The sequence below is a fragment of the Lathamus discolor genome, chromosome 6 (genome assembly GCF_037157495.1).
Source record: "Lathamus discolor isolate bLatDis1 chromosome 6, bLatDis1.hap1, whole genome shotgun sequence".
Taxonomy (NCBI): Eukaryota; Metazoa; Chordata; class Aves; order Psittaciformes; family Psittacidae; genus Lathamus; species Lathamus discolor.
In genome coordinates this window covers 48477340-48503757 of record NC_088889.1, presented here as the reverse complement: position 1 = coordinate 48503757, position 26418 = coordinate 48477340, and the positions used below count along the sequence as shown (strand labels likewise).

The following is a 26418-nucleotide window of genomic DNA, read 5'->3' as shown; positions in this document are numbered from 1 at the left end:
AAAATCACATTACAGTCATCTGCTCAATAAAATTTAGAATAAAGGCATCATCTCAATAATTAAAAATACCATATTGCCCCTTTCAAAGAGGTGTACTATCTCCCACACATTCTACTTTGAGAACTATGATGCATACAGTACATGATATCTCTGGACTACTGCTTTCCCTTGTACAGACAATTGCCACTTTAGTGCTGGAGAATGATGAAGAGCCTACACAAGCAGCAGAGTCATTAGATAGTATTTTCAGTAAGAAAGAGTAGGTGGAATTAGTGGATGAAGGAGGCTATGCAATAAATAATATCTGTGAGCAAGAACTGGGCAATACCCTCCGGAAATTAAGGACTACACAATGTTCTATTTATAATGTTTCTGATGTTGTAGTGATCCTGACCAGTAGACCGTTATACATCACAGAGTTAGTGATCCACACAACAATTCCCCTGCAGCTCCCACAGCATGCTGTGCTGTGCTCCATGTCCAGTGTGGTCCTTAGGTCTGCGTCATGCTGCACAAAACCCCTGGCCCAAGGACAGACTCAGTCACCTCATTGAAATGGAGGAGGCTGCAGGCTGCTCCCACTCAGTACTGGTGATTACACCAGTAATCTATTCCTTTATCTAAAAGTGTAGCAGGAATTTCTCATGAGCGGGGAAATCCATTGAAGGATTGATCCAATGCTACACAGTTTCCAGCATCTGAAGCAAGTAAGATTTATTTGCTACCTATATTTCTTCTCTTATTCTGCCTTATTAAAGCAGATATTTTATTAAGCCATTTGTTGTCAGGCCTTTCTTATTGAGATCCAGAAAGAACCTGGCACCATCCCTCTCTCTCACTCCCCTACCCCACTGCAGGAAAAACCCACACCCAGGATTCCCATTTCAACACCCACCACTTGTGACTAGGGAAGGAGAAGACCTTGATTCTTTTCCTTGCAATTACTAAGCAAGTCTTTTCTGTCCTGTAAGAGCTCTTTCTCCAGGCCTGGAAATATCTGTGAAATTTGAAGATGTTAAAAAGAGATCAAATTTTTTTTTTTATTTTTTTGATTTAATTCTGCTAAGAGTTACATATTGCTGATTAAAGACCAGGTCTACCAGGAATCAAACAATTCTATAGCAGCAATATTCCAAGAGCTAGTACATTTGTACCCATGAATCTAAGCACAGTATTTGACACTTCATCCACTTAGAACTTTTGGTTTCGGAGCTGTAACCATCAGTACCAATCAACTCTAAAAAATTAAGCCAATTTCCAAGCCACACTAGCTATTCTTTCCTAAACGTCACAGATCTTTTAGTACAGTAAGTCTCTAGCTCCTGTTTCAGCTTTCACTTCTGTCTAACCCCAAAAGCAGAGATATTTTTAGTAGGAAACTAAGCATTCTTTGTCTGTCATCCAAATTTCAAAATAGCTACAAAAAAAACCATCATAAAAGCATTGGCTACAGCACATATTTGATTGGAATGAGCACAATACAACTTTACACAGAAACTCACTTTACAGACAAAACTAATTTTTGTCAGGCAGCTCATTTTCTATCCCATTCTTTGGATTTTGGCAAATTTGAGTTTCATGTATTTTTGAACCCTTAGGAAAAAAAACCCTGTAATAATAATAATGATTAAACTGACACACACTACCACTTCATTTAAATATACTCAATTGAAGGTCATAACTAGCAAGTTAACATCTGGACATCCTCATTTACAGTACTGACAAAAGAACACTATTCTGCTCAGGAGATAACTGCAGGCTAGCGGAATAAACAGACTTCACTCCTTTAGGCTCCTTTTACTATAATGACATTTTTTAGTTAGATATTACATTTCTCACTGACCTACCTATAGAAAAATCTTCATCAGTAATCTCTGTCCTTTAGATAGATTTCAGTATTTGAATGAGGTCTGACAAAATGTGTTTAAATCTTTTGCAAACTCCATACTTCCATCACAGAGGAAGATTCTTATCTTCCCCTTTTATTTTTTCAGTTTGACTTCTAAGAGATTGCTAAGTGTTTAGATGAACTGCAGCATACGGTACAAAAATTGTGCAAAAAATATTGAAATACAAAGTATTCTAAGCACACACACACAAGTATCACATAAAATCTCTATGTTACTTCACATAATATGTTTAAATATAGCATCATAGAATCATAGAATCACAGTATAGTTACGGTTGGAAAGGACCTTAAGATCACCTAGCTCCAATCCCGCTGCCATGAGCGGGGACACCTCACACTAAACCATCCCGCCCAAGGCTCTGTCCAGCCTGGCCTTGAACACTGCCAAGGATGGAGCATTCACAACTTCCCTGGGCAATGCATTGTAAAAGGGCCTGTGTACCTAAATACATGAAGTGCGTTTCAGTTGTTCTACTTAAAGCAAAGTGGTAAATCCAGGGAACTGAGCCATTATGATTAAAGCTTCATGATGTATACCAACTATTGGCTGAACAGTCAGAATGTGTGTCCTAAGTGCTTTCCATGGTTAGGTTCACAGAAAAGACTTAGTTACAGAAAACTCATAACTTCCCTTTAAGTAAGTGTGCACTACAGTGCTTATTTCTTTTGCTGGGTCTCAGAAGTCAACTCGGTGAGGATATCGTGCATGTGAAAGCTTTAATTACATTTAGAGCAAAATACTTCACAAATACTAATTTTTTATTTTTTGAAACACAACCATGTCTTTGACTTCTCATCTACAGAAGTATTCACAGTTCTGAACAGTACTTACAGGCATTTGGGGCTTTTGTATGTAAAGCATTTCTTTACAGTTCCCTGATTTTAAACTCAAGCATCTTTCCTTCAAAACAGCCTGAGGGTAACTGTTGTCTTTTACAGCCTCAAGATACTCTGTAAAGCTAAAGCACTAGCTTCAGTGTCCCAAATGACACTCAGATTTATTTTTACACACTGCCTTTTTTTATACAGCAGCTTTCCCTAGAAATATTTATTAAAATATAGAACACATTCCTTGCTCCAAATATATAAAGAATAGTTCTACTCTGTTTTATCAAAGAGGGACAAGAATTTTAAAACACCTGGATGGCAAGCGCTTGTCTTCATCAGGTATCCTCAGATACATAGCTTCTTTTTCAATTTCATTAGATAAATGTTAAGTAATTCTCACTAAATTTAAATTATGTTCAACTACTAATACCACTTCAGTGGTAAGGATGCAGAAGACCTTCAAAATGAAAGGCCTGAGCAGTATAAATTTCCATAGGGGATCAGCCTATTTGTTAATAGAGAGGTTGGTGTCATCATGCTACTGAAGCAACAAAGTGAAACTGGTACAATATTCATAATTTTAAAATACAAGGCTATTTTGATAGAGTATAATAGCAACAAAGCAGATGATAAATAATGAGAGAAAATAGAAATGTCAGTCTATGTAGAAATGGTGAAAGTAAATATATGCGTTACCTTTGCAGTCTCCACATTCACCTAATCTTGTCAGAAAGATGAGGCAGATGAAATTGAATGCAAACGTTTCTGACAGAACAATTCCAGAAAACCTTGTGTATTTTTTATAAGAGAATATTTTAAAAAGTAAACTCAGCAAGTACTGCACCTTTACTGAACTCTGACAATTCAGTGGCATTCTCTCTCCCTTATACAATTCTCTGAGGGAAATTTAGTCACATCATTTCTGAATTCCTATTATAATTGAAAGGTACAGAAACAGAGTTACAGTAACTAATACCAAAATACTAGCTATTTTATCATGGGGGTATCCAGAAAAAGAACCTATCAAAAGCATAGGAATAATGAAAGAGAAACATTAAACTTTAATTTTATGTTAGTGCTTAACATGAAAAGAATTGTTTTTCTTGCCCAAATAGGTGCATGCTAGGGAACACTTCCATAGGGTTTCCAAAGACACTCCAGAAGAGCAAATATTGTGACTTTGAACACAGCAAATTACATTATGTGTATTGTAATATCAAGACATTCTTTTAAACTACTTAATCTGACATCCAAATATATAATACTACTGTTGTCCAACCAAACACATAATCCATGTTGTCTCCACACACTATGGGAAAAAATAATTGGCTTCTGTTACAACCACAGGTCTCTGATACAATTTGTCCATATTGATCTCATACGTACCCAACATGGACTCACTTCATTCAGGCAACACCTGCACCCTGCACTCATGTCTATCTTCTCCTTACCCTGTGGCAGCATTTCTTAGTCCCCTTATGTAAAAGCCATGAAGATAAATAGCTCAGTAAACTATGGCTCACACAAAACAAAAACCCAGATAAAATACAGTACTTATCAACGCTAATTAACACAATCAGGCTTTTTATCTCAGGAATAAAAAAACAACCAAACAAACCAACCCAAACAAGGAAGCTCTCAGAAAAGCTTTTTTTCTCCTGTGTGCTTGTGTTACAGAAAGAGACCTTAGGGGAAGAATTCCTTCTGGCATGTTAACATATCTGCCAGGCTTCCTCATTTGAAACTGTTGCTATATAGTATTTTTGGATGTGGAATAGATCTCCTCTAATCTTTTTCTGGATCCTTTTAACAACCTATTGTCAAGTGTATTTTCATTAAGATAATGTGTTCAAGTAACATTTCTGTGGTTTTTACTATTTTATAAACACCTCACATGCAATTTTGAATGCTAGGTGATTTTCAGTAAACTTTATCAGGCATAGAAGTAAAATACCAACTTGACTTGAAACCAAATTTATGTAAATCAAAAGTGTGGGAGAATTCAAAGTGCTTCTTAAGAATTCTGTTATCTATGGAATGATTAGTACTAAGCAATCTAAAAAACAGAGGTGTTTTTCATTACTTACTGGTGTGATGCTCCCTGAACCAGTAAATCATTTCAATAGTCTAGACTAGTGGTCTCCAAAGTGGAGTGCATGCAGGGTGATGACTGACCTGATCTCCTATGACAATGTGACCTGCTTAGTGGATGAGGGAAAGGCTGTGGATGCTGTTTACCTGGAATTTAGAAAAGCTTTTGACACTGTTTCCCACAGCTTTCTCCTAGAGGGGTACTCTTTGATGAGTTAAAACAGACCAGATGTCTGGGAGTGAAAAGTAGTGGTGAATGGAGTTAAATCCAGTTGGCAGCTGGCCACAAGTCATGTTTCCCAGGGCTCAGTACTGGGTCCAGTTCTGTTTAACACCTTCATCAATGGTCTGGATGAGGGGATCAAGTGCACTCTGTAAGTTTGCAGGGTGGGAGCACTGATGTGCTGGAGGATGGGAAGTCTCTGCAGAGGGATCTGGACTGGCTGGATTGATAGGCTGTTGCCAAGGCTATGAAGTTCAACAAGGCAAAGTACTGGATCCTGCACTTGGGTCACAACAATCCCATGCAATGCTACAGGCCTGGGTAAGGGTGGCTGGAAAACTGCACAGGGAAAAGGACCTTGGGGTGTTGGCTGACACCTGGCTGAATATGAGCCAGCTTGTGCCCAGGTGGGCAAGAAGATAGATATATTTTATTGGTCTGCATGATTTGGTAACACAGACATGGGTCAAGATAAATGTTCAGTTGTTTGTCACTAGAGATGTGGTGGCTAGGGCTAAGGCAAGCATCTTTAACTTCATCTCCACATACTTTGCTCTGATTTTGTTTACCTAGAAGACATCCATTTGTAGAAGCCTTTATAAGCCAACATTCCAGCTCCATGTACTGTCAGGAATAAGATACGCCTCTTATCCAATATACTCAATAAAAGATAGAATCCACTTAAAATTTTCCATTTTACATCTGTGCTCAGATACAGCTCATCAGCATTAAATCTCATCTAGATGAATCTTGTGCACCTGATAAAAAAAAAAAGCATCTGAGCAAACAAAATGCCTCTAGCCACAGAGTTCAGCATGCCTGTTAATGCTATTTTATATAATTTCCTTGTGATATTTCTTTGAAGCAAGTTTTGTGTTGGTTTTCTGTTAAAAGAATTTAATGTTTCCTATTTTGTTTTAGATAGTGGGCCTTACCTGGGATAGGGTAATTAAAGGATTAGGGCACCACAAAAAAAAAATATCAAGAGAAGTTTAATTAGGTGTAATCACACATTTTAGTACTAAGTATCACTCTATTAATACAGTTTCCAAACTTGAGTATCACAGGGAGGTGTGTGCAGACTTGGTTGGTTTCTTCCTACTGTGTTTTTCTAATCAAGCCATTAAAACACAACATAAAAAAGCATCTAGAGAGAAAACATACTACGAAAGCAAAATAAACCATACTATTTTAGCAGAATTATCCGCAGTCCACCAGTTACAAATCTCTGTCAAAATAATACAATCTAATGAACTGGTTTCTGATGGAGAGGTAACTGCTGTGTTACAAAGTTTCAGCTTCATCAGTTTTAAGCGAATGCTTTCTGTTATTAGGAACTCTATTCTTTTACTGTTTTTCTCCCCGCGCCCCAGGCAGTAGATTCTCAACTAATAAAAGACATATTCAAAGCTTCAGTGCCTTGAGGCTGTCTTACAATTTGCCTAAATTAAGCATGAGAGTTAATTTAAGAAGTGCAGTAGAAATAAGGAAGAATGTTGCTGAAATGCAACCAAATGTGCCACTTGTGGATGTTTCTGTCTCAGTCTCTTTATCTGTTCCTCATATGGAAGTGCTTCTATAAATTAGATAATTTTTATAATCTGACTCTAAATCTTTTTCAGCCCTTCTGTGCCATTTTGGTGATTAAGGGATCAGCCCTTCACAAACCATTTTATATGTATGAGCCTCTGGTGTCCCACCATAACAGAAAGTTTTATGCTATGGTGTTGGTTCCTTTTCTAATAATTCCTCACAGTAGGCTTTTTTTTTCCTTTTCTTTCCTCCCCTTCGGTTGCTCCTGAACACTGAGCTAATAGTAACTACCATGGCGCACTTCTCAGACCTCATTCTTGAATTGCAAAAGTCAAGTTAGAGACCCCTACTTCATTTGCAAATTTAGGATTTTTTCACAACTGCCATAGGCATCACTAAACATTTACTTCCATTGAATTTCATCAGTTTGTCACCCAATCATTATTTCAATGTTCTTATTTGCTGGCATACTTAATTTCTCTACAAATAATAATTTTCATAATTCACTAAGACATTACATGTAAATGCTGTAGAACCTGAAGGTGGGTTTCTTTAAATAAAAATAATAAAAACAAACCCACCTGATCTTCATTTTTCTTATACATACAGTACCAGGATTAATCTTTTTCAATGATCAGAAAAGAACTTTCAGAAATCTATTTACCACAAGAAAAAAGAATCATGTTGTAGATCTCCCTCAAACTCATGTGAACCCCTAATCAATTATGACATTACCAGTTATAAGACAACATTAAAATTTCTTTCACAGATCTCAAGAAAGAGTCGCCACAATATATTTTGATAGGGTAAATATAACCAAACAAAAACTAATGTAACAGGTTGTCCTGGGTTCAGCAGTAGCAGTCATTTTTCTCCTTCTTAGTAGCTGGTGCAGTGCTGTGTTTTGATTTTCAGCCTGGGAACAGCGCTGGTAACACCGATGGTTTTAGTTACTGCTCAAATGTTTAGACCAACCAAGGACTTTGTGAATCTCATGCTCTTCCAGGGAGGAGGGGAAGCCAGGAGGAAGCAGAGACAGGACACCTGACCCAAACTAGCCAAAGAGGTATTCCATACCACAGCACGTCATGCCCAGTATATAAACTGGGGACAGTTACCCGGAAGCGCTAGATCACTGCGGGGTTAGACTAGGCAACCCATAGAAGTTGCATTCTTTTGATTCTCCTCCCCATCCCTCTGGGAGCAGGGGGAGGGCAAGAAGGGGGGGTGAGAGAGAGACTGTGTGGCTGACTGTGTTTAAACCACGACAGAGGTCACATGGAAAATTATTAGGGCTTTTATATAAACTTGATTTACTTATATAGTTGCCAAAAGCTATTTGCTGCTTAATAAAGTTGAAGTGACTTTTCCAGTGAGAAGAGAAGCCACTGAAAATGTTCAGTTTACTGGGTCAGATGAAAAGCCCAAGAACTGTGTTAGAGCAAGCAAGAAGATGCCCCAAGAACTAACTAGGTTTCAGGTGATGATCAGTACAGAGATATGTATTTTGCCAGAATGCAAAATGGAAGAAAGCCAGGACGAAAACAGAGAATGATGGTTACAATGGCCACAGAGAGAAGCAAAGGTATTTTTTATGCTTGAAAACAAGAAGAGATTTGAAGTTTTTTGTTGTTTATTTCTAGTTTACTTAGTGAAGAATGATTTAATAGATAAACAGGACTGTGAGTGTAAAAAATCTGATACACATTAATCTCCCCTCTTAAGGGCAACAGCACCAATAATGCTGAAATGCTGGGTAACCAGAAAGGCTTGAAAAATTAGCAATACACTGGTTTGTTTGTAAATTAACTTTCAGCTTTTTTTTTTTTTTTTTTTAAATCCTAATGAAACTTCTCTATTTGCAGGAGAACCACAGAACTATTTTGTTTTGCTTTGGAAAGTACATAATAATGTTATTTAAGTGATTTTATGCCATTGGCATGGCATTTCAGCTTAAATCTTCCTGTTCTTTCCTTCCCCGCACCACAATATTCCATGATCTGCAAAACATAGGCTAAACTTCTTTTGGATGTTTGTAAGACCAACTTTCACAATAAAATAGAAAATGCATTAGCTTAAATGCTTCTCACATTAGAATAGGAATTAATAACAATGCTTCATCATCTTCTATATTCAAGACAGCTTGTAAGAGGAAGGTAACTTGGTGAGGTGGTCTCCTCTGTCATTTCTTGAGCCATGCAGTCTTCTGAAGCCACAAAGCCTACGAAACGTAAGATGGAATACAGCTGGAAAACAAGAAATGACAACTCCTATTTTCATGTGGAAAGTTAATGAATATACTGTTTAATCTGGTGATCTAGGTATTTGATGTCCTTGCCAGGAAGCAGGAGTGCTCGCGATGTACGCAGCAGTCCTAATAGTGATTGGAGTTTGATCATTACCAGAGACAAAGAAATTCATTCCACCCCCACGTACTTGCTACTGCCTCTTCCAAACAGAAAAGGTCAACTGGCCTCTTCAGTGCCAGATGCCAAAAAGAGCTCAGCTTCTCCCAACTGAGCTGCTTGGTTTTACATCATGCACATCTACTGAAACAGCAGAAACAATGAGAAGGCAGAAAGGAAAAATGCACTACGTAATACTGGTAATGGCAGCAACTGCCTGGGCCTAAAAAAAAAAAATAAAAATCCATCAAATGCTAGGGAACATCCACAAGGGCAGGGCTGAATACTGTTGTCCAATAATCAGGGAAGAGTGATAGACACTTCAGGCATCTCTCACTTTACACTCTTTTTGCATAGATTTTTGGGGTTTTTTTTAGTTAAGAGGTCAGTGATTGCACTGAGTATCCATCATCCACACATGAGAGAAACAGATGAAAAGCTCCTTCAGTGAGTACTCCCCTAAGAGTTTCTATACAAAAACTTCAGATAGCAATAGCTATAGCATAGAGAACAGTCATGTCCTTTCAAGAAAAGAGTCTCAAACTTTTCAGAGCAGAACAACACGAGAGTCCAAACAGGTATCTACAACAACTACTGGCTTCATAGATGTGGAAAAAAAATCCCATGATAGAAAAGTCAGCCTTATGAAACACTCATATTTCATCGGTGTGACAGTATGCCTGGACAGTGAGTCAGGCTCACACAGTCAGGCTTGGCAATGAAAACCTAGACTCTATGCCAGAACCAGTGTAATATAGACTGTGCTTTTCAGAAAAAAGGTTAGACTTAAAAAAACCAAAGCACTGAGAATGCTAATGAGAAGAAAAACTGACATTACAAAACAGATAACGAAATCACGGTCAAGTAGAAGCAATACACTATGATGCAATATAATATAAATATTCAGCTGTAGATAAGTACTAAAAGAATAGAGCACAAATGCATGGCATTTGAAGAGGAGAAAGAGCTATGGGCACATTATCAGTACTGCAAGGGGTCTATATATCTAGGCATAACTGACTATATATATGTATGTACTTACAGCATGAATGCATACGCATAGACAGACAAAGTAAAGTAATTTTTTGTTTCATATAATGCTTTTCTCAGTTTTCGCACATCATCTCTCACACAAACTTTTCATTCTCTCCAGTATGGAAACAACAGTCTGTAAGACCATTTAAGGATTAACACAGCAAGTAAAAACTCCAAAATTCTTTCTGTCATCTAAACAATGTAATCTACATTTTTTGTGGTCATATGTAGCTTAAAAAGAATACTTATCAGTGATTGACTATGCTAATACAGAATTCAGAAATTAAATTGTGAAGAAATCTGTGCATACATCATGAAAACTTTAATTAAAGGGAAATATCATGACACATAAAGTTGTTCTAATGTAACATGCCCCACTTCTCAGTTGCCTGAGCTGGATTCATAACAAAGTCTCCTTTGTGGAAACCTGAGAACCAGGTAGAAGATGTAGAACATCCAAATCTGAAAGTTTATCAGGGATCTCATACACTAAATTAAGATCTCAGAACAGCATCTATTTTTTGTTACTTGTTGGGACAGCTGCAAAACATTTTATAAACCTTCTTTTCCTGGCTGCAGGAGCACAATAAGGTGTCTACTGCAGAGTCGGACTCTGACTGTATATTAAAATAGAAGCCCTCAGTTTTAGCCAGCACACAGTCCAGCATGACTAGTAATCTAATCATGGAAGAACACATGGCCACCATATATTGCCTTTAAATCTTTTTCAACTTCTATCTGTAAGCTTTGGAGTCTATAGAGATACTACTCATTACCCATTTGATTGATAATACCTTTTTATGTCATGCTACTCAGTAAGAGTTCTTGTGCCATGAATTAGTAATTCTAACCTAAGAGGCAGAAGAAGCAAAACACTATCAGAAAAAAAAAAGAACCAGAACTGTTCTTCCTGCAAAGGTAAGTAGTAAAAGTCGCTTGGTGTTTTACATCTCCAATGATGGGATTGGTGGGACTGCATACTTTAAACAGCTTGAGCCTCTTCAAAAAACTCTTGTCCTCAAAGGTCACTGGAAGATTAAATCTTTTTTTTTGTTTGTGCTGAATCCAAACAGATACACAGAGCGTATTCACCAAATTATGATGCCATCCATTAAATCCTTAGGGAAACACTTCTTGTGAAAATCTTCAGGAAATGCTCATACACTTAGAAGATGGACATCAATACAATGATGAAATAAACCAGATTCAGGACTTAAAGTCCTATGCAAAACTGGGTAACAGCACATCTCCTTGTTTATGTAATGTGTTGTTGATTCTACAGAAGATGCAAAAATATTTAAAAGCCCTAACACTAACTACTGAGATACAAAGCCAGTCTTGTGAAGTCCAAATATTTTGAACCACAATTCTGTTCTTATGGACTACCCACCACACTAATAATGACCACCTTTCTTTCAGTTTTGTTTCTTTTTTTTTTTTTTTTTTGATACAAGCACTTGTTGACAAAATGCTACTTATTTTTCTCACACATTGATAAACAAGAAAATGCTTTGAAGGATCAAGGCCAGCATCTCTTGGCTACACACAGACGTTGCATGAGTTTCATCAGCTACTCCTTCTGGCATAAAGAACAGATGCTGGCATACAGTATTATGTAGGTATATGACACCACAAGGTCTTCAAACTCAGAGATGATTTCTGAGAAAGTCTCTGAATAGACTGAAATTATTTGTAATAATTTCAAAGATGCATATTTTTGATGGCAGAGAGTCCAGCTTTGCTTTGAAATGCAGCTGATACTGAAATCAGCTGACTTCATTCATAAGATGTCCCTAAATATGATTGCATAGAAAAGTTAAAATCTCATTAATTCCTAAGTAAGTCACCTAGAGCAACTGCCCTCTAAGAAGACACATTCCCTTCTGGCTAATTCCCCCTCTCACACAGTTTTTAATAACTTTCTGTTCTTGAATCTTTATCACTGGTGTCTGTTGCCTCACAGGCCAAGGACAGTCTGAGAGGAATGGGTGAGAGCTATTCATGAAAAGGATTTTAATGTTAAACTAGTAAGTGAACACATACTTCTAAAGAAAAAATAGAGCTATCATTATTCAGGGAAAAGGTCTGTAGTCTTAACAGTAGCCTTTAACACATATGTGCTTTCATTAAAGAACAACTAACTATAAAAGAATTAAAGGTGTTTAAGGAGCATGAAGAATGTCTCTCTTGTGAAAGGGTGGATAATGGAACTAAAGAAAATTCCTGTCTTCCTCTAGAACTGCTTTACATGTAAATTACAAATTTACAAACAGTTCTAAGAAAAAATTTCTAACAAGATTTCCTAAAATTAACTACCAGAGGAAGTAACCATTTAAACTCGTTCTCTGCACTGGAGTATCTGTATCTGTCTCATACGACAAGTATTACAAGAATGAAATACAACGGCAATGCCATTCTTGTGCATATCACTTTTATGAATTAGATCATAGAATAGTTAGGGTTGGAAAGGACCTTAAGATCATCTAGTTCCAACCCCCCTGCCATGTTCAGGGACACCTCCCACTAAACCATACCACCTCCCAAATTCATTTCTTATCCTGAAATTATTAAATGCATGTATATGCCTATGTGAAAAGCATATGGGGAAGCACTTAGAAAAAAAAACCAAAAACCAACAAACCACAAAATTCAACCCAAGCCACCCCAAACAAACAAACATACAAGAACCAAAACCACCTCCCTTCAATTACATTCCCTTCTTCTCTTCACTTGCAAATCCTAGCAATCCAGGTATTTTTTTAGAAATCTGTTAAAGAACGGCTTTCTCATTCACTGAGTCTTCCTCCAGCATAACAATACTTCACAACGTATGGAGACAGAAGGCTGCAATCAAAAAAGACCATCTCCCACGGTATTATAAACCATAACATGCGAGTGTCGACATATAAAACTATCTACAGGTACAATACATAACCTTCCTCTCATTAGTAATAGTCATAAATGGTTCTTTACTCTTGAGGCAAACTCCACGTTGTAAATGAAATTGTATTTTGTAATGAATGTCATTAACTGGAAATAAGGAAATGTTAAGTTTACTACTATTCTTTTCCTCTCAAATGCAGTTACTCTACTTTCCAACCAAAATATTCTTCAAATCCAGTGCTGCCTGATATGCTCACCAGTCCCCATGTCCATGAAATTATTTGGCTTGGAAGACCTGTTCTTTAGGCACAACATTCTACTAGAGGGGACAAGAAGCAAGGCTGAAATCTGCCAATGTGTTTTTGCAAGTTTGAAAAGCTCCTTGCTTACAAGATGAATAATTCTGACAAGACCAAAAGTCTCGAGAATATCGGAACAGTGACACTTTTTCAAAATATGCTGTAATTACTATATTTACTGTCTTCATCGGTTCCTGCAGTATGTTAAAACCAGAAGGTACTGAAAACAAGGTGCCGTTCCTTTAACTGGTGTAGAGAAATGACAGGAATGCAGATGGCAGTACATCCATTTAGGCATTCACTCAGTTTTTCCTCCTCTGATAGCTTCTCTTATTGAAGCATTGGTTCTGAAGATCCTGTGATAGAAAACATTTCTATCTTCTAGAAAAGTTTTCAAGGGGGGGGGAAACCTGAAATTTGATGGTATCTTCATATGGTTACCTTCTGAGCACTCACACTTTGGGAACCAAAGCAACTATGACAAAAATCTAGGGAAGAGAAGTTACACCCCACTCCATTTCAGACACATATAGATGCTGAGGAACTGTAGTGGTGACTGGCTCCATACAATTCTTCCTAAACTTGTGTCCTCGTTAAACCACAACACCTTGATAATGTGCAGGAGAGTAGGTAGGGTACATGCTATCACTTCTGCCATAAATACTCCTATACATATGCCTATAAGCACACCAGATACTACTCAGCTTTGGTAAGCGGGATGCACTGCTTTAAATTATACACAACACCATATACACTCATTCAAAGAAATAGATACACTTTTGTACAGGCTATAATCTAGATATGTAACTCGTATATGATCTCACGATACATATGTACAAATAGTAAAAACACACTCACATGCAACGATAAATATATTCTAAACACTCCAGAATGGAAACATTATACAGACATGTTAAAATCTGCTGAGTACTGCAATATGGATAAATAAATTCTCATTTTATATATATATATATATATATATATATATATATATATTTAGAAACATGCGTTCCATTAAGCTTCTACAGATGTTTTTCAACCAGCAGGTATATTAAGGCTTACAGAGTTTTTCCTCTGCCATAAACTCAGAGATACAGTCTCTTTATAATGAAGTTCTACCTAAAATGTAACTACATGAATTAACAAAATCAATACATCTGTTTTCCTTATAAATTATTGTGAGCTGTAAAGGAAGTTAATCTACCACCTCTTCTAGAATATATGGAAACACTGTCAAAGAGACTTCTTATTTATTTGTCATAGTAATTTTTGCTCTCTGCCTGATAAAGTACACTCTTTGCCTTTTAAGAAAGCAGTTCTTACTTTGTAAGGACTATTAGAAAACATGAATATTCCAAGTCCTGTGAATATAATTCAGCAGCCTGTCAAGTTAAATTGGGTATTAAAAATGGAGCTGTTCTTCTTGCATATTCATCAAATTAAATCCCATAGTATTTCATGTTTAAATAGGAAAGGGATAGTTATGAAGTAAAATAACTCTGAACTTTTGCACATGGAAGAAGATTCTGTCCTCTCTACAAGTAACATTACAATAACATAATTTGCTTCCCCTTTTATTTCCTCCTTTCTCCTTTTTCTACTCAACTGTGCTTGGAGAACCTTTCAGAAGTTACGACACCTTGTATATTTACTGCAAGAATACTAAGTCTCCCTGTTTGCCAGCTGCTATTCAAAATGCATTTATACAACAGAATACTTTTCCATATTTGATATAGATTTGTCCATTATACTCACGGCTAGTGTGTCTTAGCATCTTCCAGTCATGCCTTATTTCACATGAATAATACCTATTTTATTGCAGCTTCAGATGTTCAATCATTCAAGGTGTGAGAGATGGGCTGATTTCAATCAAAACCCAGAAGACCCCACTATCTGAATAAGACAAGACAGCTACCAGAAACAAGCAAAGGAGATTTTCTCCGAACACTTGGAATAGCTCTGACTTAGAAAATACAATCCTCCTTCTACACTTACATGCTGGCACAACTGAGATCAATGAGAAACCCACCCTTTGCTGTGTATCTCAAGCACTTAAACACCAACTGAGAAAGAAAGAGCTGAAAATTTAGAACAGGCCTCCTTAGCAGTTGGAGAGAGGAGGCAAGATGGAGGAAACCACATTCCTGTGACTAGTGATCTTGCCTAATACAGTAATTTCCTAAAAACCAAAATTATTCCTTATTTCCCAGCATTCCATTTTCCTTTGTTCACTGAACTCAGTCTGCACAATAAAGCCAGAAATATCAGCTTCCTTTTCTCCATCTTCAACATTAGCAAAATGTCAGTGGGTTTGGATTTCTTATATTAAAGAAGAAAGATTATGGTTTACAGTTTTTGCAGGTTTTGGTTTTACGGTTTTGGTGCAGTTCTCTGGACATCATGAAAATATTGCGTAATACGAATAAGTTCTGAAAACCTTCTCTTTTTCTTTCTAGTCCCAAAGACTAAAGATTGTACCTATCCTAAAAAATTGTGCTCCTCTTAATACTTTAGGATAGGAGTCCATGAACCTCAGAGGAGAGAAATAAATTGTGATAAAAACAAAGTGATAACTTTGATGCAGATATGGGCAATCACTGTATTTTCTTACAGTGAGTTTGACATTGATTAAGGATGAATAAATCCTTACAACTTTACATACAACAAAGTCATATCTAGATCAGATTATTAGGAAAACACTTCCCTTTACTAGATTTTAAACCACCCAACTCCTTTTGCACAGCTGAAAATGAGTACAAGAAACAGCACAATGCAAGCAATCTTAATAAGCAAGCAATACGTCAGATGGATTGACTACCAACCAAATAAAGAACCGGCTACAAAGACCACACTGCCAGACCTATGCCAGATTCTCACCTAGTACCAATCGTTCACCCCACTGAAAAACAAAACTGACAAAAATTGCTGAAGTACCTTCCATGAATGTACTCCGGTAAAGTGAGGTTTTTTATCATGCACACTGCATTGGAGGTAAATCTCAGTATTTGTTGTGGTCAGTCCTCAAAAATCAAAGAGCTTGTAATGATTTTGAGTACCAGTGACTTCATACTATCCCTTTTTAAGACAGATAATATTGACAAAACAAAAAAAAAAGCAAAAGGATGCTATATTTATTTTCTGTTATGAAAATACAACTCAATGTTCACATTAATACTGCATCTGTCTTCAGGTAACAAAACAGAAACATGCCCAATTACACAAGTTTTTGGCATCAAACAAACCCTACTGAAGTAAACTTAAGCTGAAGGTAAACTGTACTTGTAAAACTAATAAAAATTCTATTTTAGATGTCTAAATATGTATCTAACAATTTTACTCTAGACACTTTCCCCCCCATGATAAACTTCAAAGCAAGAAATAACATGGTTTTTCAATATGACATTCCTGTAATTCTCCAAGCAAAGAAATTCAATGTTGAAAGGCAATAATACTGTACCTTGATTTCTTCTATTTCATCTGGCACTATCTTGTATGCAGATATAGTCCCACCCAACCTGAAATCAGGAGAAAAAATTATTCTCTGAAATCAGAACAAAAATTTTCTCAAAATCAATAACGCAAAGCACAGGATGTTCATGGTGTCATTACTTGTTGCAAAACACACATATCCCTCCTACCAGTTTAGAGGTAAAATGTGCTAAGCCCAAAACCAGAAAAAAAAACCCTTTCCTTTCTTTAACCAAAGAAAAATCCTCCTATAACTAACATAAACATTAGAAACAAGGTGTCATTCACTAGCCTGAAAGGTAAGAATGAGGTCAAACAAGCAGAACTACCATCACCAGGATGTTATTCTCTATATTAATGGCCATCAGGCATCACACTGACCTCTTGTTTGTTGTCTAAGTTATATGGATGAGGTTAAGTATTTGAAACTTGATATGCTTTGTGCTCAGCATTTCACTAAACTGCTATACAGTCTTAAATAAATCCAAATGCAATTTTATAAATTGATATTTTTTTTAATTAGATGCCTGCGTACAGAACTCACAATCCACACAGACTCTATGGCTCCCGTGTTTGAAGAGTCTCTGTTGCTCATGACGGGTAACAAAAAGTAGGTGATGTGCAATAGTTGGCACTGATGTAGAAAAAGTGGGGTTTGCTCCACATTGAACTTGCTTGTCTATATCCTGCAAAAGTTTATGGTAAAGAATAGTTCACATGCTGAGGATGCATGAATAGCATGTACTACAAATTGTACTAAATAGTACATTTTCTCCAGAGACATGCAGTCATGGCTTCTTTTATTTCATGAAGCAGTATGATTGATAGTGACAACTCAGACCTAAAAATATAACTGCCACTAATGACCTCCCTGCCGGCTCTAGCAACACTAGTCACCTTCTAGTTCCTACAGAAACAGAAATCATACAAGAAACTAAAGCAGTAGACAGTTATCAAATGCGCATTTGTATTATCTGCCTATTATTGGAATTTTTGCTCCCCATTGTCAGCATTTCTACACCAATGTATTTCCTTACATTCAGTCTTGACATTAGTACACATATTGTTTACTCAACTTAAATAGGGGAGAAGAGAGTAACACAGAAAGCACATTAAGATTTTACTCGTAAGTCCTACCTTTCTGTATCTCTACAAGTAAGTCACTCAGAAATGGATGGTTTGAAAGCTTTAGACAGAAGATGAAGTCTGCATAGAAAAAGCCAAGTCTGAAGTCCATCACTGCTGCAAGTAATATCAACTAAGACTTCTGAGGTAGAGACAGGGTCCATATCACAGCATTCAAATTCATGATGAACTATTAGAATGCAGTAATTACCCTCTCCTATTTCATGTGCAACTTCCATTGCTGTTTATCATCAATGGAGTTGAAAGTTGGGAGAGAAGTGAAGCTTTCTTTTTCCAGTGCAAGTAGAAACATGAGCTTTTAGTCTTCACTGTACCTGACTTTTGTACAAATGTTGTTGCCAGGGACAGCTACAAGAAACTGGTTTTAACTTCATTAAGACTGCTTTATTATACTGTGACAAGGAATGGCTCAGATCAGTGCACAGTTATTGCACACAACCAGTCCTTCTGCTACTGTAATGAGGTCCACTAGAAAACATTTTTTATTTAGTTCTTTTAGATCCATTCCTGCCCATATTCTGGAGTACCCCAAAAAGTAACTTCATTGACTTTCTACCCTCTAGCAGAAGGGGAGGACAGAGTCTCTGCTGCCAGCACTCCACTAGCACAGAATTCCACTTAGCAGATTTCTTTACTGTCCACCCTCAGCACAACTATTCAGCACTTTCTGGGAATACCCAGGGAAAAAAACCAAAAACATAAACTAAAAATCAAAATAATTGACTCAGTAAACTCATCTGGCTTGCTTAAACTGTTAATTAGCAGCATTTTCTGCAAATACTTCTGCAAAGTTCTCCGTCAAGAGCTTAGCATACTCTAAATCTGCCAAGTTGCAGTCCAAATGGTAGCACATTTTAAAGTAAAATGTCAATTACTACAAATCCACAGTTTTGAAAGAGAGCGTGACAGAGGATTTGCATGTGGCATATGTTTTTTCATTTTCTTGAGAGTAACCTCTCTCTGCTGGTTGGTTTTGTTAGAAAGTTTTACACCAGCTTTTTTGTTCACAGTGTTTCAAGAGCAACTACACTGCAATCAGGAAAGCAAAGGACCAGCTGGCATGAGGACACATTAACTACTGTGGGCTTTGTACACTAAAATGTAATGCAGCATGAACGTGTTAGAAGGGCCAGAATTCAATTCACCAGGGACCTAATTCTTGTGCAGATTCACTCTTCATCTTTCACGTTTTATTTTATTATAGATTTTATTAGATTTCCTCTAGTTGAACAACACAACATCCAGCATAGTTGAACACCACAACATCCAGCATCCTACAATGTAAATGGCATTTTCTCTTCTGAACAAATACACAGCCAAAAGCAAAGCTAAATACTATACAGAATTATTTACTAGTGGAATTATTTTAAATACTAGTTAGCTTTAATTTTTCACATGTGTATATGCTACAGATAATCTCTGAAAGGTCACGCAATTTATATTAAAATTTCAATAGACACCAGTCTCAACAGGTTTGTATCATACCCAGCATGTAATACTGACACCCTAGTTCTCTAATCCCTTTGCAGGAGAGAAATGAAATTACTCCTAGATGTAGAAATCAGAGCTGACACAATAAAAATGAAGAATCACACCTCATATTGGCCTTGATTGGTGAAGGTATTTGAGGAGAGAATCAGAAAAGATGAGATGGGAAAATCCATAAAAATAGGAAATAATAAATCTCATGTAACTATTTGCACAGGATTTTGTGAAAAAAAAAATAAACTGTCTTTTTTAGGGAAACAAGTGCATCTCAGGTTGCCATACAATGCCCAGACTGGGTTTGCTGGAAGTTCAAAAAAATGATTGAGGAGAATGTGGAAAGTAAGGTTTCTATAGCAACCTAAGAAATTAGCAAAATACAGGAAATAAACCGAAGTGAGGCCAATACAGTTGTATCAGAACAGATGGAAGCTTTACTATTTCACAAATTAAAGCAGAGTACCACTAAAGAGAGAAAACTTGAACTTCATCCAAGTAAAGGAAAGTTAAAAAACATGAAGAACTGTGCTCAGATGGAGGCAAGAAACAATGAACCACGGCCCTAATGGGAAGAGAACTTGAGAAAACAAAACTTCAAGAGAAATAAATTACAACTCTTATAACAACAAACTATCAAGTTTTAATAAGTTATACTTTTATTACCTGTTTGCTGTATGTTTCAATAATCTACCTAAACCAAAAACTGAATTTCTCATTTATAAAACATTTATTCTTGATATAAGGTTAAAATTATCACAGTATTATTTCCCGTATAGCTGCAAGTTGGACTTCTGACTGCTCTTCCTGTGCCCCTGTATATATATGCCTGTGCCAATAGACTCAGTGGGTTAATTACTGAATAGCTAAGTCGTGTGCAAGGCACTTGTACACTTGGACTGAATCAATACTGATCAGATTTTACAAATTGAATTCTGACTAAAGATACGAACATACTCTTTATATACAGTTCCACATCCAGTGACTGCCATAAGAAGCTGAGCTATTGATTCATCCGTTAATTAATGAGTCATACTTAATGCAGTGAAGTCAATTTTCTAAAAATAGCTTCTAGCCAGCTTGGCTGCTGTCATCTGCTGAAGTTCTCCAGTGCCACTTTAATTAACATTAATCTTTCTTCAGATAGATCACTGTCTAAATGATATCAAGTTGTCGTTAAACCTCCCAGTGGAACTCTGCTTCACCTTTAAATGAAAGCAAAACTCAAAATCCTTTTTTCCCAACTTTTTGTTTTTTTCCCCAGAACCATCTCATAAATATATTCGTTACTTACTATCAGGATATATTGATTTGATTTATAAACCAAGCAGAGACTGTGCTTGTGAGCAGATCAAATGACTGGGAGCCAGACTGTCCATTTCTAATTCTAAAAGGATGCTCATTTTATCACAGGCTACTGAATGAATACATGTTATGATACTACTACTGCTGGAGCAAACTGACCAAGACAGCATTTTTAGCTTACTCAGCTGGGCTTAATGGTGATTTCAGCAAATCATCTTGCCTTGGATCCTCACATATAGCCAAAACTTCAGAGTATTTCCTGGAAGGAGGAAGCCAAATTTTTTGTTTTAAAACAACTTTGTACTCTACTACCTGTAAAAGCATACATTAAAAGTAGTCACAAAGCTACTTTGACACTGTTTCTATCCTTTGAGAAACTGTTAAAACACCCTGAGGGAGGGAGTAAGATGATAGGCTATTTCAGGCTCCCTTCCTACACAACAGAACACTGGTAGCTAGAGCAAACTGGCTGCGATGCCAGCAACAAATATTGCAAAACAGCCTGCAAAGCGCTTCGTGACAACAGTTTTACTCACTCAAAGGTGTAGAATTACGTGATGAAGATCCACCCTGTGCTTTCTGGTTTATTTTCTTTTTTCTTTTTTTTAATGGTTTCAATAATTACATCCTAGAAAGCTTACTGCTCCCCTCTCCCCACCCATAATCTTAGGCTAACTTCAACATGCTGTATTCAAAAACCTCACAGAAATAAACTGATTGCAGACGCGCCCTCTGTCAGTTCATGTCTCCCATGAATGACAGCTCTGGGATTAAGACGTCAAAATTACAGGATTCTCCCTCTGCCTCACCATGTGCCAAAAGTTTATTGCACATAAAATAAAATGAAAAAGGGGGTGCTGGTGTTAAAATCAACCCAATGTTTTAAAATTTCTATTCCCTACCTTACTACTGTTTGAATAACAAAAGTATAAGAACACATTTGTCCCTGCTTTCCAGCTTTTTCCTCTTTTTTTTTCCTAAACAGAATAAACAAACCACATTTTTAAGACAGAAACAAATGTTATTTTTTTTCTTTCACCCTTCAAAATGTCATTGTTTTGGGGTTTTATTTCTTTGATTGTTTTTGTTTTTTTCAGGCACCTTTTGTTTGGAAATACTGTTACCTCAACAATCTGTTACTGGGTAAGAGAGCAACAAGGATCTTTTTCCTTAGTATATGTCAGAAGCCAGAGAAAAGGCGATTTGTATGTCATTTGGCAATCACATGATCAGGAGCCACTCTCCCCTTGGAGCAAAATAATTTGTTTATTGGGGGCAGGAGAGAGAGGATTGAAACTGTAATGATATAAATAAAGTACATAAACTTAAAATACAGCTCTGTATAGTTACTGAAACTCACACCAGTTCAGGGTTTAGTAGAGTCTTCTAGGGGGTATCATTGGTTTAACTCAGTGCACAGGGCACACCTATATATGACACTTTGGGGTATTATTGCTGCCACCCAAAAGACTACAGGGTGCCTCAGCTTGAAAATGTTTATCAGTTTACTTACTCCCTAATAAAGACAAAGAATGGGAGCAGGGAAGGCAACACCCCCAACAAATTTTAGGCTCGCAAGCACTGGCCCCCAAAAGAAACAAAACAGATGAAGAACACACTTAAATGCATGAACTTTACAGTGGTGCTGTTGTTATTTTTTTACCCTCAGCATAAAGACAGATGCCTTCTGGCCAAAAGTAGGAGTAAGGCTGATCTCCCATTGGAAGCAAAAACTCGAAAAAGCAAAAGTTTTGATTCTCACTAAAAAATTCCTTAATAATTGTTCAAAAGTCCTACCATCAATACTTGTATGATTCACAGCAAGGGTATGAAACAGCCAGATGGCAAGTATTTTAAGATCTTTGAATGGAATGAAACATAAACAATAGGGATAAACATCCCAATTTTTTTTAGGACTTTAGCATTTAACTGTGTCAGACAATACAGCATGCATAACATTACATCAAATATTTTGTGCTTTGTAATAGCCTAGTCCTACAAGATTATAACAAAGGAGAGAAGCACTGCATCTGAAATAGGCTGAACACACAGTATGAAAGACTCATTCGGCACTCAAAATTTTCATAACAGACTCAAATGTTCAATTTCTAATAAAAACAGACTTTTAAAGTCTTCCCAAATGCCAGCAAAATACAAAAACAGTCTTGCCATGTGGACAGCAAAAAAACCTCAGCTTCTTTGCAGGATGAATGTGCGTATATAGAGCAGAGGAATGATTGCACTATACTCCATCTGATTGGTAATCTAACTATGGAAATCATACATTAAATCAAACAGACAGAAATGTCAGCTAGATTTAACTAAAAATGTGTTCAGTGACTTTGAAAGTTCCCGCTGGGGCATCAGATGCTTGACCAGCCAGCTCATTAAACAACATGAGCAAGATATGAAATTTCCTGAGAGAAAAAATATGCAGAAGCAGACAAAAATCATTATCACAAAACCAGTCAAATTCTCACCAGTTAGACAAAGAAATATGGACTTAATATCCATGTTGGGATTTAGTTGGTAGACCAAGGACTCTAAAGGTATGAAGAGAAATATTTATAGTAACGGCCAAGACAATAATAAATGTTGATCTTACTTCGTCCTATAGGAAATACAGCGGTAGCGAAATGAAGGAGAGATAGAGCATTTGCATACATATTGCTAGCAGTTGCCTGTCAAAAATCCCCACCTACCTCAACTGAAAGCAAAATTTGTGTGCCTGAGAGTGACCTTTTGGCTATCTTGGAAAGCACTGCAATTAAAGGATTTAGGCAATATGATAAGGGTTGCAGTGATCTGCTATGAAATGAAAGATTCCGCTGGTCAATTACCATCACAGCTTGCAGAAACTTACACGGACAGATAAAGCTATTTTTGCTGACACCCCTAGAATTTCAATTGAGCTTTATTTGCTTCTACCCAAATGTAGAAGGGAGATCATCTGAAGAAAGTGTTAAGAAAAAGATGATTCTCCCCAGAAGAGTAAGTTGACCCACAGCTAGTAGAAACAAAAAAGCTTATTTTCTTGTAATAACCCTCCTCCACAGACTTCCAGTATCCAACAAAAAATGGATTTAAAAAAAATGGCTCTCCATCATGAACTCTCAAGTTTTACATGTATATACTAATCTCACCCCACTACAATACCACCATTTTCTTCCCAATAACTTTCATGTATATTTTCCCTTTCATTTCTTACATGAGGCACATGCTCGCCTGATGCTTGTGAAGAATACTTAGACACACAAATTCCACATGCAGGCTTATGCTAAGGCTAATAAATATTAAATATTTATTTTTAGAAGAGAGGAAGTTTGGCTGGAATATACAAAACCAGAAAAGTGAATAATGGAAACACAGGGATCCCTGATGTTGGAGAATAAGCTGGAATGAATTGCAGATCACATGTTTAGAAGAGCAATCAGGCAAAAGGGCATCCAAAAAAATGGCTTCGTTGCCAAGAATACCAAAAAAAGACCAAAGGTGAAAGCAGAATGACTCAAACTTGTGAAGAATAAAATGTGGGAAATATGTGGAAATGGTCTGATCATTCCAGATTCCAGTTCAAATTTGTTCTTTACAATTTAAACCACAGGGCTTATGGAAGACCGACAGGACCTTTAAATAACTTGCTTTAAGAAAAAATAATTCCCACAGTTCTGAAATTACAAAAATGATAGCGAAGTCTCAGAGACAAGCAGCATCTACAAGGGCTACCACACTAGTTCACACAATACTTCACCTTCCTAAAGCTTTAATGTCTCATTTCTCTCTACACGACATTCCAGAGAAATATAAAGTATGACTACAAGGCAGTATACGAATAATGACACTCTTTTTATGTCTATATTTCTCCAGTTAAATTCAGAGGTGGAATCTGCTGCTGTTTTTCTTTTTCCTGAATGTATTAGTGCGTTTGCCTATCTATACACATATTGCCATGCATAGCCTAATTGGGAGAAGTAAATTGTCTTTAAAATAGCGACCTGACTCAGCCAGGGCTTTTTTTTGAGTATGCTGTGTGTTATGGATTGTGAAAGGGGGGAAAAAAATAAATAAAGGTATTCAGCCACAGAATGGAGTCATATGAATAAAACAGCTCCATATTTGATCTAGTGCTTTTCATACCTAGGAGGAACTTTCTGCAAACAGCATTACTGACAATGCTGAAAGTGAGATTTTATTGCACGTCTCACAGTTATCTCCATTCCGGATAATTTGAAGCTATTTTTGAAGCCATCATCCATACTTTACAACTGCCTGTAAAATACTTTCACACGGTCCAAATTCAAGTTATTGAAAAAACATTTCTCTGTTTTTCATATATTACTGGTTATATGGGTTTTTCAACAGTCCTGTTTTCATTTTATGTAGTTGTCATTCCCTTTTTTCTTTGCATCTTATCATTTAAATGGCAACAAAATGTTTCTAGATAGATTTAAAAACCACTGATGTTATTGTCTCTGCTACTCATAGTCACAACTCATTACAATCTGACTCAATACTGAGAAACACAGTAGGCAGGGGACATGTGGATCTTAGACAACTTGAGGTATTTGATTAAGTGTGGATTCATTCATTTTGTTTCATTCAAGTCCTAAAAAATATGACTGCTTTAATTTCTAGATAGTTTGCACAAACATAATACATTGGAAAAGTGCAACTATTAACTTCTCCTTACTTGCAGCTTTAAGTGACCTTGTAAATCATTATTAGCTGTCCTGGGTTCAGCAGTAGCAGGCATTTTTTCTCCTTCTTAGTAGCTGGTGCAGTGCTGTGATTTTGACTTTCGGCCTGGGCCCAGTGCTGGTAACACCGATGGTTTTAGTTATTGCTCAAACGTTTAGACCAACCAAGGACTTTGTGAGCCTCATGCTCTGCCATGGAGGAGGGGAAGCCAGGAGGAAGCAGAGACAGGACACCTGACCCAAACTAGCCAAAGAGGTATTCCATACCGCAGCACATCATGCCCGGGATGTAACTGGGAGTTACCCGGAAGGGCACTGACTGCTCAGTCAGGCTTGTTTCAGTGGGTGGTATCGTATTCTCTTCCCTTGTTATTTCCCTTGCCATTATTATCACTGGTGGTAGCAGCAGTGATTTGTGTTATACCTTAGTTAATGGACTGTTATCTCAACCCCTGGGAGTTACATTCTTTCCAGTCTCCTCCCTGTCCCTCCAGGAGCGGGGGAGGGGGGAGAAAAGGTGGGGCGGGGGGAGTGGACTGCATGGCTAACTTGATGACAGGGTTTAAACCACGACATCAGCTATGTTCTACTGCCATCTATTTTGTATGATGTTATCTTAAAATAAAAATAAGTTACAATAATCCCCTCCAGTTCCACTTTGCCAAAGCTCTTCTCCCTTGTAACTGCTTCCTCTACAAGCAAGATATTTAGAAAGAACAGTCACCCACCTTACAGTAACAGATTTTTTTTTTTTTTTTTTTTTTTGTTAAGATGTGATTGCACAAGGTTACTAAGCAAATACACATAGTACTTATAGAATCATAGAATAGTTAGGGTTGGAAAGGACCTCAAGATCATCTAGTTCCAACCCCCCTGCCATGGGCAGGGACACCTCACACTAAACCATCCCACACAAGGCCTCATCCAACCTGGCCTTGAACACTGCCAGGGATGGAGCACTCACAATGCTCCCTTACTATCATATTCCTTTGGGTGACAGTGATCATAACATCTCTGATAACTTCAAAGTGTCTCCAGCCATCCCCCAGCTGAAGAACAAAAATGAGGAAGAGATGGGATCTCTTCCTCAGTTCCTACTTCAGCAAGGATGAAG

The 26418-nt window shown here is 37.1% G+C and overlaps 1 protein-coding gene across 13 annotated transcripts in view; it reads right to left on the bottom strand.

Annotated features, from left to right (window-relative positions):
• Positions 1-26418, bottom strand: part of GPHN (gephyrin) — a 293631-nt gene that overhangs the window by 154904 nt on the left and 112309 nt on the right. For 10 of the 13 annotated variants that reach the window (XR_010614153.1, XM_065686703.1, XM_065686689.1 and 7 more), the window contains exon 3: positions 16664-16721. The exons of 1 other annotated variant lie outside the window; for it this stretch is intronic. Coding sequence is in view for 8 of the 12 variants with exons in the window: in XM_065686703.1 (XP_065542775.1) it covers positions 16664-16721 (58 nt within the window). In the remaining 4 variants the exon portion in view is untranslated. Of the gene's footprint in view, positions 1-8674; positions 8831-16663; positions 16722-26418 lie in introns of those variants that run through there. 2 more of the 13 variants (XM_065686701.1, XM_065686697.1) reach the window with 2 other exon arrangements.